Genomic DNA, 18,691 nt, shown 5'->3' on the forward strand with positions numbered 1-18,691 from the left:
TGAATTTTGAAAATCACATTGATTATATTTGTAAAAAGACAAAAATATAAATTGGTTTTCTGTATCGACACAAGCACTGCTTCCCCCCATGTTCCGTTTGGAATTGATAAAAGCTACCATACTGCCTCTACTTGACTACTGTGATATCGTGTATGAATCAGCCCCAAGTACTGTACTGAAGAAGCTTGATTCCATCTATCACTCGGCCTTAAGATTTGCATTGAACTGCCCATATAGGACTCACCACTGTGATCTCTAAATTGGGTCAAACTTAACATCTCTTAATGTTCGACGGCTTGTACACCAGATCTTATTTATTCACGATGTACTTACAAAAAAATCCGCAGACTACCTGCTGGATTTCCTCTCTGTTTCAAAGAACAAATTTGACCTCAGGTCTTCGCTCATCTACCAGCTTCACATTCCCTATTGCCGTACAAAAACTGGAGGAAGGCCCTTTGCTATTGATGCCTCCAGGGTCTGGAATGCTATTGCCAATAAACTGCAACTTGAATCACTACCTATGAGATCTTCACTCAAAACTGCTCTAGAGGAGTTGTACACCCCTAGCTGCCACTGCTATTCAGTGGCCTAAAATAAAATAAAATGTTTCGCTCCGGATGACCACTGCAAAGTATTATCTGTATTTTGATTTAGTGTGCTGATCTTAAAAGGGGAATTGAAAAATGTGATACTCCGACTGATGCTCCTGTTGTTTGTGGAGTGACTCATGCAGCCAGCTGTGGCTCTAGGGTTTGGTGTTGCATGCTATTTATGTAGTTTATTGTAAAAAATTCGGTCACAGTTCCTATGATCACTGTTACATTGCATTTACGGCTTTATTTTGGTGATTTCTAAAAGTTTTTTTGGTTTGACCATGTTTTTGTTTATTGTAGTACGGAGTTAGACTGATGGCCTTAATCTTAGTTGTCTTGTTGTTGTTTGACTTGCATCCCACTGGGATTTTTGCACACAGCGTTGGTGTACGGTGCTGTTTCAGGAATATTTTGATGTTTTTTCCTGGATTTTCTGTTTGCACATGCACAAAGTCACTTTAAGATGTTTTCTTGTTCATGTTTTTGTTTTTCTGTTTGTTGCGGTTGCACCCGATTCAAGAGCCGAATGGCTCACAGGGCTATACCAAATAAATGAAACTATGAAACTAAACTATGAAACTAAACTATGAAACAGACTATATTCTTAGTTTTTTCGGTAAAGTCACGTTGAAGAGAAACAACAAAATAACAAAATATATATAAAACAATAAAAAATTCTCACGACGTTTCGACCATAACTCAAACGGTCATCATCAGGTGTGTCGGTTTGCATAAATTTATTTTGAAAACGGCATATTTATTTATTTATATTTTTTGAAAAAATAGATGGACTAGTCCTGGCAAACAGCCAATCGTTGTGCGTGACGCAAACGTTATTTTTATATATATAAATAAATATGCCGTTTTCAAAATAAATTTATGCAAACCGACACACCTGATGATGACCGTTTGAGTTATGGTCGAAACGTCGTGAGAATTTTTTATTGTTTTATATATATTTTGTTATTTTGTTGTTTCTCTTCAACGTGACTTTATCGAAAAAACTAAGAATATGAATTACTGCAGTCACGAAAGCTTTAAATCAAATATGAAACAGACTGTTGGGAAAGTGCTGTTAGCGAGCACCTATGAAGGCCGGCACGGCACACGAGGGGGTGCGTGGCCAACACCATGCCCGGCCGCCTTTGTCTCCCCAGTGACAAAGTCTACACCCCGCACCAGGTACTCATTTGAGGCTGAGTCGACCTAGGGGAGGCCCAGGACCAGTTCAGATAATCGTCACCGGTGGTGACCGTGAACAGGAATCGAACCCGGGTGGCCGGGTTCGTAGCGCAGCGTAGCGCTAACCGCTATGCTCCTGCTCCCCACACACAAACACGCACACACTCACACACGCGCACACACGCACACACACACGCACACACACGCACGGTGCCACCCCCATCCGCCACGACCACTGGACTCACCTTTCCATGCTGCACAACTGGGACCACCGCATCAGGAGGCACTGCCGATCCTCCACCGTGGGCTCCTCCTCCACCGTGGGCCCCCCCTCCTCCTCCGAGGACCCCGGCTCCACCTTGGGCCCCTCCTCCACCTTGAGCCCCCCCTCCACCGTGGGCCCCTCCTCCACCTTGGGCCCCTCCTCCACCTTGGGCCCCTCCTCCACCTTGAGCCCCTCCTCCACCGTGAGCCCCTCCTCCACCGTGGCCCCCCCCTCCTGCTCCAAGGACCCCTCCTCCACCTTGGGCCCCTCCTCCACCGTGGGCACCTCCTCCTCCATGGGGACCTCCTCCGCTGTGGGGCCCTGCCTGGGCGTGCTCCTTGGGCTGGGTGTTGAATTGGACGTTGAACGCCGGGCGGCTCGGCGTGGCGTCCGCCGAGAAGCCGGTGTGGACGCCCGCACTGCCGGCGGGCCTCGCCGTACCACCACCTCCTCCTCCACCATGGATTACCGCACCACCACCTCCACCATGCACTACCGCACCACCACCACTACCACCATGCACTACCGCACCACCACCTCCACCATGCACTACCGCACCACTACCACCACTGCCGCCATGCACTACCGCACCACTACCACCTCCACCATGTACTACCACACCACCACCACCGTGCACTACCGCACCACTGCCACCACTACCACCATGCACTACCGCACCACTACCACCACCACCATGCACTACCGCATCACCACCACCTCCACCATGCACTACCGCACCACTACCACCACCACCTTGCACTACCACACCACCAGCAGCTCCCACCACTCCTATGACGGCGGTGCCACTGAAGCGGCCCCCGCTGCCAACCGCCACTCCAGGGCGGGGCACAGCGGCCTGGTTGGGTCCAGGGGAGGCCTCACTCGACTTGATCTGAGTGGGGCCCTGGGATGGTTTGGAGGAAGCCACGGGGCCCTGGGAGGATTTGGAGGAAGCCACTGGGCCCTGGGATGGTTTGGAGGAAGCCACGGGGCCCTGGGAGGATTTGGAGGAAGCCACGGGGCCCTGGGAGGATTTGGAGGAAGCCACTGGGCCCTGGGAGGATTTGGAGGAAGCCACGGGGCCCTGGGAGGATTTGGAGGAAGCCACGGGGCCCTGGGAGGATTTGGAGGAAGCCACGGGGCCCTGGGAGTCCCCAGCAAACACAGCGTGGGACGTCACCTTGGCCGCCTGTAACAAACACGAAGACGAAGAAGAAGAAGAACGAATGGTTGTTAACATTGGTAGCCGGGCGCCCGGCGGCACTTGGCGCCACCGTTTGCGATAGCGCAGGGAGATGGTGACACGCGGGGAGGCGCCTTCAAAGGTGCCCCGCGCTGGCAGCACTTTCCCCAACAGTCTCATCAACAGGGGGATCTGTGTACACACGTATGGGTGTGTGTACACGTGTGTGTGTACACGTGTGTGTGTGTACACGTGTGTGTGTGTACGTGTAGTTTAAGGGGAGACAAAGACGGCCGGGCGTGGTGCTGCCCGCCCACCTCCTCGTGTGCCGTGTCGGCCTTCATAGGTGCTCGCTAACAGCACTTGCCCCAATAGTCTGTTGAGGCTATACGGGGGGGGGGGCCTTTGCCTTGTGTACGCGTGTGTGTGTACACACACGTGCGTGTGTACGTGTGCGTGTGCCCGTGTGTGCGCGTGTATTTGTGTCTGTGCACGCAAACAGGCTCACAGGTTTGCTGAGCATCTTGGGGGAGGGGAACCCAGCCCCTCAGGTCAAACAACAGCACAGGGCAAGGTGGGCTTGACCCTGCTGGTGCTGGTGTGCCTCAAATACTGGAGGAAGTAGCCACCGCCTGCGAGTGGCTGGCTGAGGTGCCGTCTGTTGAGGAAGTGCAAAGGGCGATGCGGAGCTAGAAACCAGCTAGAGCGCCGGGGAGAGATGACCTCCCAAGCAAACCGCTGAGGGACGGTGGTGTGTGTGTGTGTGTAGACTGCAACCAGCTGGTCCACAGGATGGGTTCCACAGGATGGGAAGGATGCCCTGGTGGTACCCCATTTTTTTTTAAAGTGGGACCACACTGTTTGCGACAACTACAGAGGCATCTCCCTCCTCGGTGTGCCGGGAAAGGTCCTGGCAAGAATTATTCGACATCAACCTTGCCAGGCACGCTGAGGAGAAGCTTGCGGAGCCCCAATGTGGTTTCAGACCAGGGCAGCCCTGCACGGATGCAATTTTCTCTGTCCGTCTGCTACAGCAGAGGAAGTAGAAATTTTAACAGGAACTACATTGCTGCTTTATTGACCTGGTCAAGGCCTATGATACCATGAATAGGCCAGAGCTCTGGGTTGTTGTTCGTGTCTTTGGAATCCCAGACCGTCTGCTCACAATCATTAAGGACCTTCATGATGGTGGGCAGGACCTGGTAAAGTTGCATGGCTGGATGTCAGAGCCATTTTCTGTTTACCTTCCGGTGCGACAGGGTTGTCTTTTGACCTCTACACTATTTAACATCTTTGGCCACGTAGTTCAAGAAGCTTTCCATGGATGTACTGGTGGAATTTAAATCTGGTACAGATACAATGGGAGGCTGATCAATGCCCGGGTGTGGTCGAGGAATGGCTCCCTATTGGTCAACTATTTTACGCATGCCGATGATCTGGTGATTGCTGCTCATGCAGAGGAGGAGTTGGAGGCGCTGCTGCTGAGACTGGAGCGTGCCACTAAGAGGTGTGGGGCCTTGCCATCAGCCCCACCAAAACTAAGTACCTGCCTGGGAATTTTGTGCCATCAGACACTCCACCCCCTCAACTCCCCATTGGTGATGAGGCAGTTGTGGAGAGACTGGAAAGTTTCCTATACCTGGGCAGTGTGCTCATGACCAGCTACGGTTTGACAGCAGAAGTTTCACTCCGAATCCGTCAGGCGGTATTATATTTTCATTAGCTTCATAGCGCTGTGTGGAAGCTACCTAGTCTGTCACTCCACATGAAGCTATTGATATTCTCGGCCATGGCCATGCCCTCCCTTCTCTAAGCTTGCGACACGTGGACCCCTCGAATGGAACATCTTCTGTGGTTAGAAACTTTCCGGCTGGCCAGCTTATGATCCATCCTGGGTTTAACCAGGCTGGATTGCGTAAATCATTGAAAGATCTGGACAAAGTCCCATCAGTGAGCTTCTCCGGCAGGCAAGGCTGCTTTGGCTGTTTCATGTAGCCTACATGCCGAACCACCGCATACCCAAAGCAACTTCTGTTTAGCTGAATAAAGGGGGCTAAACAGACACGACGTGAGCTTTAGAAGAGATGGAGTGATGTGGTACAGGAGGATGTGGAGCTGAGTGGACTTGCCGATGACTGGTACCAGCGGTGTCGAGATCGGCCTCTGTGGAGGAGGCTCGTGAAGGACGCTACTGGGCAGTTGGAGGCAGTCGCCCTCCAACAACAACGGAGGGCGGAGGAGCGATGCTCACAACAACGAGCGGAGCGCTGGCCGGCTAAATCACAGCAGGTTGGCACAGCAGGGGGCACAGGTGGTGGTGCATCAGCCAGTCATCTCAGTCATCTTGGTCAGTCAACCCATGGCACCCGGGTCTGCCCCCTGACCTCTTGTCAGCAGCGATCCTTGAACACGTCACGTGCACCTGGCCTGGGACAGGCGCCGTGGTCACGTCACCGTCACTGAGTGATGAATGGCGGCTGTTGGTATTGGTGTGTGCGTGTGCGTGTATGCGTGCGTGTGTGTGCGCGTGCGTACCTGCCACCCGCGTGGCTCCAGTGGAGCCAGGCTCTCCATCTCGGCGATGAGGCTGTTCAGCTGATCGATCTCCACCTCGATGCTCGACTGCTTCCCCAGAGGCTGCTTCTACGAGACAAAGACAAAGATTCCCCCGCCCCCCGTGTAGCCTGTCACAGACTGTTGAGGCAAGTGCTGCTAGTGAGCACCTACCGAGGCCCACAACGGTACACGAGGGGGGTGGGTGGCCAGCTGCCCACGGCAGCCTTTGTCTCCCCAATGCTGATGCTGATTTTGATTGCGCACCTCACCAGGTACAAGGCTTCGGACGAGACAGGGGAGGCCCAGGACCAGTTCAGATGTTCGTCACCCTGAGCCGGAATCGAACACGTATACAGAGGCACCTGTGTGCACATCGTCTGTGTGTGTGTGTGTGTCCTACACACGTGCGTGCTGTGCCTGTCCCCCCATGTCTCCCCGTGTCCCCCCGTGTCCCCCCGTGTCCCCCCGTATCTCCCCGTGTCCCCCCGTATCCCCCCGTGTCTCCCTGTGTCTCCCTTTATCTCCCCGTATCTGCCCGTGTCTCCCCGTGTCTCCCATTATCTCCCCGTGTCTCCCTTTATCTCCCGCTCCGTGTCTCCACCCCCCCCCCCCCCCGTGTGTCTCCCCTCGTCCTCACCGCGATTGGCGAGACGACGGGAGGGGGCAGGGGGAAGCCCCCCGGGGGAGACACGGGGCCCCCCAAAACCTCCTCCTGCTCCTCGCACGGCGGCGGTGGCGGCGGTGGAGGAAGATCACCTGGTTGGGTTGAGCGGGGTAAGGAGCGGGCGAGAAGGTGACGTGACTGACTTCATTCCACACGACCCACGACTCATTCCACACGACCCTCGACTCATTCAGCACGACCCACGACTCATTCAGCACGACCCTCGACTCATTCAGCACGACTCATGATTTCATTCCACGCGACCCTCGACTCATTCCACACGACCCTCGACTCATTCAGCACGACTCATGATTTCATTCCACACGACCTCCGACTCATTCCACACGACCCTCGACTCATTCAGCACGACTATCGACTCATTCCACACGACCCTCAACTCATTCAGCACGACTCATGATTTCATTCCACACGACCCTCGACTCATTCAGCACGACTCATGATTTCATTCCACACGTAGCCGCGACTTCAACCCCCCCCCCCCATCTCCGGTGTTACCCCAAGCACGTATTTCCCTTTTGCGTGGGCCACAGTGGTGGGCAGGGGGAGGAGGGGGGGGGCACCCACCCACTCCCCCCCCCCCCCCCACGTTGCCACCACCAACACGACCACAACCGCAGCAAATTCCTCCACACGCAGTAGCAATTTCCCCTGACCCATGGCTTCTGCCTACGCCCTCACACAGAGGATCTATCTGTCTGCACAACGCTGGCCCTCAAAGCGATGGGGCAGTGAGAGTGCGCAGGGCGGTGCAACTGCACCAGGGCATAACGGCCGGATAGGGGGGGGGTCCATTTAGCCCTTCATTTAATTCTATGCACCAGGGCCCATGCCAACCACGCGACTCTACTGCGCCAGAGAGGCCCACAAACGAACACAAGAAGCTGTAGACTCACGTTGAACATATCGACTCGCATGGAACCTACAGACTCACACAGAGACCCATAGACTCACACAGAGACCCATAGACTCACACAGAGACCCATAGACTCACATAAAGACCCATAGACTCACACAGATACCCATAGACTCACACAGAGACCCATAGACTTCACAAAGAGACCCATAGACTCACACAGAGACCCATAGACTTCACAAAGAGACCCATAGACTCACACAGAGACCCATAGACTCACACAGAGACCCATAGACTTCACAAAGAGACCCATAGACTCACACAGAGACCCATAGATTCACACAGAGATCCAAAGAGACGCACAGAACTGATCACTATGCCCATAAACCCACATTGACCCACAAAGACACCCATAGACTGACACATGAACCCAAAGGGTCTCGCAGGGATGCATGGACTCATACAAAACCTAGGCTCCCACATAGACCCACAGACTCACACATGAACCTAAAGACTCCCACAAAAACCTAGACTCCCACAGAGACCCACAGACTCACATAGAGACCCATAGACTCACACATGAGCCCAAAGACTCACACAAAAACCTAGACTCCCACAGAGACCCACAGACTCACATAGAGACCCATAGACTCACACATGAGCCCAAAGACTCACACAAAAACCTAGACTCCCACAGAGACCCACAGACTCACATAGAGACCCATAGACTCACACATGAGCCCAAAGACTCACACAAAAACCTAGGCTCCCACAGAGACCCACAAACTCACACATGAACCTAAAGACTCCCACAAAAACCTAGACTCCCACAGAGACCCACAGACTCACATAGAGACCCATAGATTCACACATGAGCCCAAAGACTCACACAAAAACCTAGACTCCCACAGAGACCCACAGACTCACATAGAGACCCATAGACTCACACATGAGCCCAAAGACTCACACGAAAACCTAGACTTCCCATCATCAACCAAGACCTCAACGATGCAGTGGTTCACGACCGGCAGCAGTTCATGCCTGGTGGTGGTTCACGACCCCGGAGCGGTTCACGACTCTGGAGTGTTTCAAGACCCGGGAGCGGTTCATGACCGAGAGGAGTTCACAACCGGGAGCGGTTCGGGCGACCGGGAGCGATTCGGGCGACCGGGAGCGGTTCACGATGGGTCGTGGTTCTTGTGGGAGACGCAGGTCCCACTGGGCGACAGTGCAGCAGCTGCTGCAACTGTTTCAGCTGCAGCAGGAGCTGTGTAGGCCGTGATGCAACAGGCACAGGCAACAACGCCCTGTGTGGACAATGCCAACAAACGGTCGCGTGGACAAATTCTCAAAAGCGCGACTCGTATTCGAACAGCACCCAGACGTCGCACGCAATTTGGGATCGAAAGCATTTGGAACCGCCAAGTTTCGTCTCTTGTCCTCTGACTGAGTCTCTCATCAAAATCACTCGAGTGTCAGTGCCAATGTCATTTTACAACATGGGTTGCTATTATTGATGAGTTGGTGAATTGCGGGACAACGCTTCGATGCCTGCCCTTGAGAACGAGCTTCTCGCCTCAAGTGGCCTTCGCTCGGGAAAACGCAGGGAACGTAAAACAACGGGCGACGTTTCGGGCAACGGCCCCCGAATGCCGAGCTCACACACAGCAGAGACATCTCCCAACTCCACCGCACTGCGATGGCGCTGCGGGGGGGGGGGGGTAGTTATCAGTCTGTGAGCTGCAGCGAAGCAATAATTGTGCCGATTGGATGTGTGTGCGTGTGCACGTGCGTGTGTGTGCACGTGTGTGTGTGTGCAGGTGTGTGTGTGCAGGTGTGTGTGTGCGCACGTGCGTGTGTGTGTGCACGTGCGTGTGTGTGTGAGCGTGTGCACGTGTGTTGGGAGCGGCTGTGTAGCGGTTAGCGCTACGCTGCGCTACGAACCCGGCTTTGCCGAGTTCGATTCCCGCTCACGGCCAACACCGGTGACGATTATCTGAACCGGTCCTGGGCCTCCCCTAGGCCGATTCCGCCTCAAATTATCACCTCGTGCGGTGTGTAGTGAACATCGCCACTGGGGAGACAAAGGCGGTCGGGCGTGGTGCTTGGCCACCCAGCACCTCGTGTGCCGTGCCGGCCTTCATAGGTGCTGCCCGCGAACAGCACTTGCCCCTACAGCCTGTTAGAGGCTACACGGGGGATCTTTGTCTTTGTTGTTTTGTGTTCGTGCGTCGGCTCCCTAGCTCGGACAGTGGGCTCGGTCACTCTCCCCACCTCCTCCTCCCACCTCTTCTAATAACCACGTCAACACAGTCACTCTAATAACCACGTCAACACAGACACTCTAATAACCACGTCAACACAGACACTCTAATAACCACGTCAACACAGTCACTCTAGTAACCACGTCAACACAGACACTCTAATAACCACGTCAACACAGACACACTAATAACCACGTCAACACAGTCACTCTAATAACCACGTCAACACAGTCACTCTAATAACCACGTCAACACAGTCACACTAATAACCACGTCAACACAGTCACTCTAATAACCACGTCAACACAGTCACACTAATAACCACGTCAACACAGACACACTAATAACCACGTCAACACAGTCACTCTAATAACCACGTCAACACAGTCACTCTAATAACCACGTCAACACAGTCACACTAATAACCACGTCAACACAGTCACTCTAATAACCACGTCAACACAGACACACTAATAACCACGTCAACACAGTCACTCTAATAACCACGTCAACCCAGTCACTCTAATAACCACGTCAACACAGACACACTAATAACCACGTCAACACAGTCACACTAATAACCACGTCAACACAGTCACACTAATAACCACGTCAACACAGTCACTCTAACAACCACGTCAACCCAGTCACTCTAATAACCACGTTAACACAGACACACTAATAACCACGTCAACACAGTCACACTAATAACCACGTCAACACAGTAACTCTAATAACCACGTCAACACAGTCACTCTAATAACCACGTCAACACAGTCACTCTAGTAACCACGTCAACACAGACACTCTAATAACCACGTCAACACAGACACACTAATAACCACGTCAACACAGTCACTCTAATAACCACGTCAACACAGTCACTCTAATAACCACGTCAACACAGTCACACTAATAACCACGTCAACACAGTCACTCTAATAACCACGTCAACACAGACACACTAATAACCACGTCAACACAGTCACTCTAATAACCACGTCAACCCAGTCACTCTAATAACCACGTCAACACAGACACACTAATAACCACGTCAACACAGTCACACTAATAACCACGTCAATACAGTCACTCTCATAACCACGTTAACACAGACACACTAATAACCACGTCAACACAGTCACACTAATAACCACGTCAACACAGTAACTCTAATAACCACGTCAACACAGACACACTAATAACTACGTCAACACAGTCACACTAATAACCACGTCAACACAGACACTCTAATAACCACGTCAACACAGACACTCTAATAACCACGTCAACACAGACACACTAATAACCACGTCAACACAGACACTCTAATAATCACGTCAACACAGTCACTCTAATAACCACGTCAACACAGTCACTCTAATAACCACGTCAACACAGTCACTCTAATAACCACGTCAACACAGTCACACTAATAACCACGTCAACACAGTCACTCTAATAACCACGTCAACCCAGTCACTCTAATAACCACGTTAACACAGACACACTAATAACCACGTCAACACAGTCACACTAATAACCACGTCAACACAGTAACTCTAATAACCACGTCAACACAGACACACTAATAACCACGTCAACACAGTCACACTAATAACCACGTCAACACAGACACTCTAATAACCACGTCAACACAGACACTCTAATAACCACGTCAACACAGACACACTAATAACCACGTCAACATAGACACTCTAATAACCACGTCAACACAGTCACTCTAATAACCACGTCAACACAGTCACTCTAATAACCACGTCAACACAGTCACTCTAATAACCACGTCAACACAGTCACACTAATAACCACGTCAACACAGACACACTAATAACCACGTCAACACAGTCACACTAATAACCACTTCAACACAGTCACTCTAATAACCACGTCAACACAGTCACTCTAATAACCACGTCAACACAGTCACTCTAATAACCACGTCAACACAGACACACTAATAACCACGTCAACATAGACACTCTAATAACCACGTCAACACAGTCACTCTAATAACCACGTCAACACAGTCACTCTAATAACCACGTCAACACAGTCACTCTAATAACCACGTCAACACAGACACACTAATAACCACGTCAACACAGTCACTCTAATAACCACGTCAACACAGACACACTAATAACCACGTCAACACAGACACACTAATAACCACGTCAACACAGTCACTCTAATAACCACGTCAACACAGCCACACTAATAACCACGTCAACACAGACACACTAATAACCACGTCAACACAGACACTCTAATAACCACGTCAACACAGCCACACTAATAACCACATCAACACAGTCACACTAATAACCACGTCAACACAGACACACTAATAACCACGTCAACACAGTCACTCTAATAACCACGTCAACACAGCCACACTAATAACCACGTCAACACAGTCACACTAATAACCACGTCAACACAGACACTCTAATAACCACGTCAACACAGTCACACTAATAACCACGTCAACACAGTCACTCTAATAACCACGTCAACACAGACACTCTAATAACCACGTCAACACAGTCACACTAATAACCACGTCAACACAGTCACACTAATAACCACGTCAACACAGCCACACTAATAACCACGTCAACACAGTCACACTAATAACCACGTCAACACAGTCACACTAATAACCACGTCAACACAGTCACTCTAATAACCACGGCAATACAGTCACACTAATAACCGTCAACACAGTCACTCTAATAACCACGTCAACACAGTCACTCTAATAACCACGTCAACACAGTCACACTAATAACCACGTCAACACAGTCACACTAATAACCACGTCAACACAGACACACTAATAACCACGTCAACACAGACACTCTAATAACCACGTCAACACAGTCACTCTAATAACCACGTCAACACAGTCACTCTAGTAACCATGTCAACACAGACACTCTAATAACCACGTCAACACAGCCACACTAATAACCACGTCAACAGTCACTCTAATAACCACGTCAACACAGTCACTCTAATAACCACGTCAACACAGCCACACTAATAACCACGTCAACACAGTCACTCTAATAACCACGTTAACACAGTCACTCTAATAACCACGTCAACACAGTCACACTAATAACCACGTCAACACAGTCACACTAATAACCACGTCAACACAGTCACTCTAATAACCACGTCAACACAGACACACTAATAACCACGTCAACACAGACACTCTAATAACCACGTCAACACAGTCACTCTAATAACCACGTCAACACAGTCACACTAATAACCACGTCAACACAGACACTCTAGTAACCACGTCAACACAGTCACTCTAATAACCACGTCAACACAGTCACTCTAATAACCACGTCAACACAGCCACACTAATAACCACGTCAACACAGTCACTCTAATAACCACGTCAACACAGTCACACTAATAACCACGTCAACACAGTCACTCTAATAACCACGTCAACACAGTCACTCTAATAACCACGTCAACACAGACACTCTAATAACCACGTCAACACAGTCACTCTAATAACCACGTCAACACAGTCACACTAATAACCACGTCAACACAGTCACTCTAATAACCACGTCAACACAGTCACTCTAATAACCACGTCAACACAGCCACACTAATAAACACGTCAACACAGTCACTCTAATAACCACGTCAAGACAGACACACTAATAACCACGTCAACATAGACACTCTAATAACCACGTTAACACAGTCACACTAATAACCACGTTAACACAGTCACTCTAATAACCACGTCAACACAGCCACACTAATAACCACGTCAACACAGTCACTCTAATAACCACGTCAACACAGTCACACTAATAACCACGTCAACACAGTCACTCTAATAACCACGTCAACACAGACACTCTAATAACCACGTCAACACAGTCACTCTAATAACCACGTCAACACAGTCACACTAATAACCACGTCAACACAGTCACTCTAATAACCACGTCAACACAGTCACTCTAATAACCACGTCAACACAGCCACACTAATAACCACGTCAACACAGTCACTCTAATAACCACGTCAAGACAGACACAATAATAACCACGTCAACATAGACACTCTAATAACCACGTTAACACAGTCACACTAATAACCACGTTAACACAGTCACTCTAATAACCACGTCAACACAGTCACACTAATAACCACGTCAACACAGTCACTCTAATAACCACGTCAACACAGTCACTCTAATAACCACGTCAACACAGTCACTCTAATAACCACGTCAACACAGACACACTAATAACCACGTCAACACAGTCACACTAATAACCACGTCAACACAGACACTCTAATAACCACGTCAACACAGTCACACTAATAACCACGTCAACACAGTCACTATAATAACCACGTCAACACAGTCACTCTAATAACCACGTCAACACAGTCACTCTAATAACCACGTCAACACAGCCACACTAATAACCACGTCAACACAGTCACTCTAATAACCACGTCAACACAGACACACTAATAACCACGTCAACACAGTCACACTAATAACCACGTCAACACAGACACTCTAATAACCACGTCAACACAGTCACACTAATAACCACGTCAACACAGTCACTCTAATAACCATGTCAACATAGTCACTCTAATAACCACGTCAACACAGTCACTCTAATAACCACGTCAACACAGTCACTCTAATAACCACGTCAACACAGCCACACTAATAACCACGTCAACACAGTCACACTAATAACCACGTCAACACAGTCACTCTAATAACCACGTCAACACAGTCACTCTAATAACCACGTCAACACAGCCACACTAATAACCACGTCAACACAGTCACTCTAATAACCACGTCAACACAGTCACTCTAATAACCACGTCAACACAGTCACACTGGCAACCACGTCAACACAGTCACTCTAATAACCACGTCAACACAGACACACTAATAACCACGTCAACACAGACACACTAATAACCACGTCAACACAGTCACACTAATAACCACGTCAACACAGTCACTCTAATAACCATGTCAACACAGTCACACTAATAACCACGTCAACACAGTCACACTAATAACCACGTCAATACAGACACTCTAATAACCACGTCAACACAGTCACTCTAATAACCACGTCAACACAGTCACACTAATAACCACGTCAATACAGACACTCTAAAAACCACGTCAACACAGCCATACTAATAACCACGTCAACACAGCCACACTAATAACCATGTCGCCTCAATATACTTTTGGGGCAGGTGCTGTTAGCGAGTAGCACCTGTGAAGGCCGGCGATGATATTTCTACACCGCACCAGGTACTCATTTGAGGCTGAGTCAACATAGGGGAGGCCCAGGACCGGTTCAGATAATCATCAGTGGTCTCTCTGAGGGCAGACCATGGACCCACCTCAACTTCTTTCTTAAATGTAACTGTAATAAGACGTTACGAATGCATTGTAAGCGGTCACTCGCCTCACTCACACAAAGTGCTTGCCACAAATGAAACACGGCACCTTGGTGACCTCGTCAAGGAGTCTAAACCATCATGACGCCAACTCCAGGCCTCCTCCTCCTCCTCCTCGCAGCGGCTTCTTCCGGCCGCCCATCAATCGCGGCAGTCACCGCATCGCGCGGCGCTTTCGGATGCGCTGCTTCCGCGGCCGTCTGGAACGCTCTTGCCCTTCCGATGTCAGGAAGCCGCTGCGAGGTGGGCGCACTTTTAGACGCCAGATTGACAAACTCTCACCGCTTAAGAAACTATTTCTCATAATGTTTAGTTTGTTGTCTTCCCCCCACCCCACCCCGCACCTCCGATTAGCGCGGTTGGCTACGTACGGTGCGAAAGAAGTTCTACGTGCACGCAAAGACCTGGAACCTTCCACCTACAGCTCTTGCCGTAGTTCTTCATACGCCGTGGCAGTAATGGAGCACCTCAGTTACAAGCGAACTATTTACTATCTCACTATTTTTTCCCTTCATTTTAACCAGGTAAGGCCCTCACCGAGCTGTATAGCTCTTTTTCACAATCGACCTGGCCACGAATGATTGCCCAACGAGGTGGGCTCATTGTCGTCATCGTGTGGAAAAGGACAGCATCCAAAGACTCTAAACGCGTGTGCTGATGTTGCTGACTCTAAATGTGGAAGGGTAAAAACCGGAGGACCCGGAGAAAAATCCACGCGACCACGGGGAGAGAGAGAGAGAGACAGCACAAACTCCAAACATACAGCAGCAGCCGCAGGCGTCAGGGTCGGGATCGAAACCACGACCTCCTGTACACCAGGCGAGGTAGTTAACATCTCATAGCCACCGTGATGATGATGATGAGAGAGAGACACACAAACTCCAAATATACAGCAGCAGCAGCAGGCGTCAGGGTCGGAATCGAAACCACGACCTCCTGTACACCAGGCGAGGGAGTTAACATCTCATAGCCACCGTGATGATGATGATGATGAGAGAGAGACACGCAAACTCCAAATATACAGCAGCAGCAGCAGGAGTCAGGGTCGGGATCGAAACCACGACCTCCTGTATACCAGGCGAGGGAGTTAACATCTCCTGGCCATCGTGGCGTCGCTTGGGACCCATTGTTCGAGTACTCCCTACAGCGCGAGGCAGCTGAGTGAGTCGATATATGTTGTGTGTAACTCCATGTGTGTGTGTAAGTCCATGTATGTGTGTCTTAGTCGATATATGTTGTGTGTAACTCCATGTGTGTGTATCTAAAGTCGATGTCTGTGTGTGTGAGTCCATACGTGTGTGTAGGCCAATGTGTATGTGAGTCTATGTATGTGTGTGTGTGAGTTGATGTGTGTGCGTGGGTCTATGTGTGTGTATCCAAAGTCCATGTCTGTGTGTAGGCCAATGTGTATGTGAGTCTATGTATGTGTGTGTGTGAGTTGATGTGTGTGTGTAAGTCCATGTATGTGTGTCTAACTCCATGTGTGTGTATTTAAAGTCCATGTCTGTGTGTGTGAGTCCAAATGTGTGTGTAGGCCAATGTGTATGTGAGTCGATGTGTGTGTGTAAGTCGATGTGTGTGCGTGGGTCCATGTGTGTGTGTAAGTCGATGTGTGTGCGTGGGTCCATGTGTGTGTGTAACTCCATGTGTGTGTATCTAAAGTCCATGTCTGTGTGTGTAGGCCAATGTGTATGTGAGTCGATGTGTGTGTGTAAGTGGATGTGTGTGCGTGGGTCCATGTGTGTGCGTGGGTCCATGAGTGTGTGTAAGTCCATGTGTGTGTGTGTCTTAGTCGATATGTGTGTGTCTTAGTCGATATGTGTGTGTGTAAGTTCATATATGTGCTTAGGTCGATGTGTGTGTGAGAGTCGCTGTATGTGTGTACGTCGATTTGTGTGTGTAACTCCATGTGTGTGTCTCTAAAGTGGATGTGTGTGTGTGTAAGTCGATATGTTTGTGTGTGTGGGTCGATGTCTCTGTGTGTGTCTAAGTCGATGTGTTTGTGTGTGTAAGTCGATGTGTTTGTGTGTGTGTGTCTAAGTCGATGTGTGTGTGTCTAAGTCGGTGTGTGTGTGTGTCTAAGTCGATGTCTGTGTGTGTCTTAGTCGATGTGTGTGTCTAAGTCGATGTGTGTGTCTAAGTCGATGTGTGTGTGTCTTAGTCGATGTGTGTGTGTCTAAGTCGATGTCTGTGTGTGTCTTTTTCGACCGGGCAACGCCGGGTACTTCACGCTAGCGAGGAAATAAAGTGACGAGCGGGCGCAGGTTGGGGGGAGGGGGGAGGAGGCCCCGGGGGGGGGCGGGCGGGGGGGTGAGGATCGCTCCGCTCCCCCACACTCAGCACGATGGTCGTCCCCAGCAGGGGACGTGCTCGAGGCTGCCCCCAAGTACCACGTGTTTATTTTATTTTCATTTCCCCTTTCATTACATCAATTAAACCCTGCCCACCGCATGACCCCGCTCACACGGGCCCTCTTACCCTCCCCATCTTTACCTCCCGACCTTCAGCCGACCCAAGCTTGAGCGGGAAACAAACACGATGAACCACAGTCGCCTCCCGGTGCCACGTTCTAGCGGCTTGTGTGTGTCACAAGTGACACGAAAGTGAGAAGGGTAAATGCAGTGGGGAGGGCGTGGTTCACCTGGATAGGGGGAAGGGAGCGATTGGAAATGATGAAAGCGTGCAGCAAACAAGGTGTCAATCACACGTGAGTGTGCCCAGCGTCCGATAAATAGGGGGTCACCCTCCACCACCCTCCACCACCACCACCACCACCCTCCACCACCACCACCACCACCAACTCCCTCCACCCTCCACCACCCTCCACCACCCTCCACCACCACCACCACCCTCCACCCTCCACCACCAACTCCCTCCACCCACCACCCTCCACCACCACCACCACCAACTCCCTCCACCCACCACCCTCCACCACCACCACCCTCCACCACCACCACCACCCTCCACCCACCACCACCACCACCACCAACTCCCTCCACCCACCACCAACTCCCTCCACCCACCACCCTCCACCACCACCACCACCCTCCACCACCACCACCCTCCACCACTACCACCCTCCACCACCACCTCCACCACCTCCCTCCACCCACCACCCTCCACCCACCACCCTCCACCACCACCACCTCCACCCTCCACCACCACCACCCTCCACCACTACCACCCACCACCACCAACTCCCTCCACCCACCACCCTCCACCACCACCCTACCCACACACAACACCACACAATAGTGGAGGGCGAAGCGAGGAAGACCCCAGCTAAGCCTCGGCAAGGTAAGGTAAGTTACCCTTTTAACCGGGTAAAAGGGTCAAGGTAAAGGGTAAAGGTTTCGACATGCCAAGGGGTAAGGTAAAGGGTAGGGTAAAGGTAGCGCGAAGTATTACCCGGTAAACACGGTGCCTTGTTTACCGCTAAAAGCTCCGTGGCGCAGTCCGTGGCCTACATTTAACAAGTAATATTTAAAAAAAAAACTTTAAAAAAAACACGCTTTAATGAAATGTGCGAGTAATGGCAAAACTCCGCGACTCCAGGAAGTGGCCCTGAAGCTTGCCACAACGTAAGG

At 50.6% G+C, this 18,691-nt stretch overlaps 1 protein-coding gene across 1 annotated transcript in view; it reads right to left on the minus strand.

Annotated features, from left to right (window-relative positions):
- LOC142930470 (uncharacterized) overlaps positions 1 to 18,691 on the minus strand; it is a 51,897-nt gene that overhangs the window by 17,533 nt on the left and 15,673 nt on the right. The window contains exons 3-5 of the mRNA XM_076072870.1: positions 6,420 to 6,538; positions 5,762 to 5,869; positions 2,024 to 3,232 (exon numbers count right to left, since the gene is read on the minus strand). Coding sequence (XP_075928985.1) covers positions 2,024 to 3,232; positions 5,762 to 5,869; positions 6,420 to 6,538 — 1,436 coding nt within the window. The remainder of the gene's footprint in view (positions 1 to 2,023; positions 3,233 to 5,761; positions 5,870 to 6,419; positions 6,539 to 18,691) is intronic.

Source organism: Petromyzon marinus, chromosome 39 (assembly GCF_048934315.1).
Source record: "Petromyzon marinus isolate PM22_M1 ecotype Great Lakes invasive population chromosome 39, UKy_Petmar_22M1.pri1.0, whole genome shotgun sequence".
Classification (NCBI taxonomy): domain Eukaryota; kingdom Metazoa; phylum Chordata; class Hyperoartia; order Petromyzontiformes; family Petromyzontidae; genus Petromyzon; species Petromyzon marinus.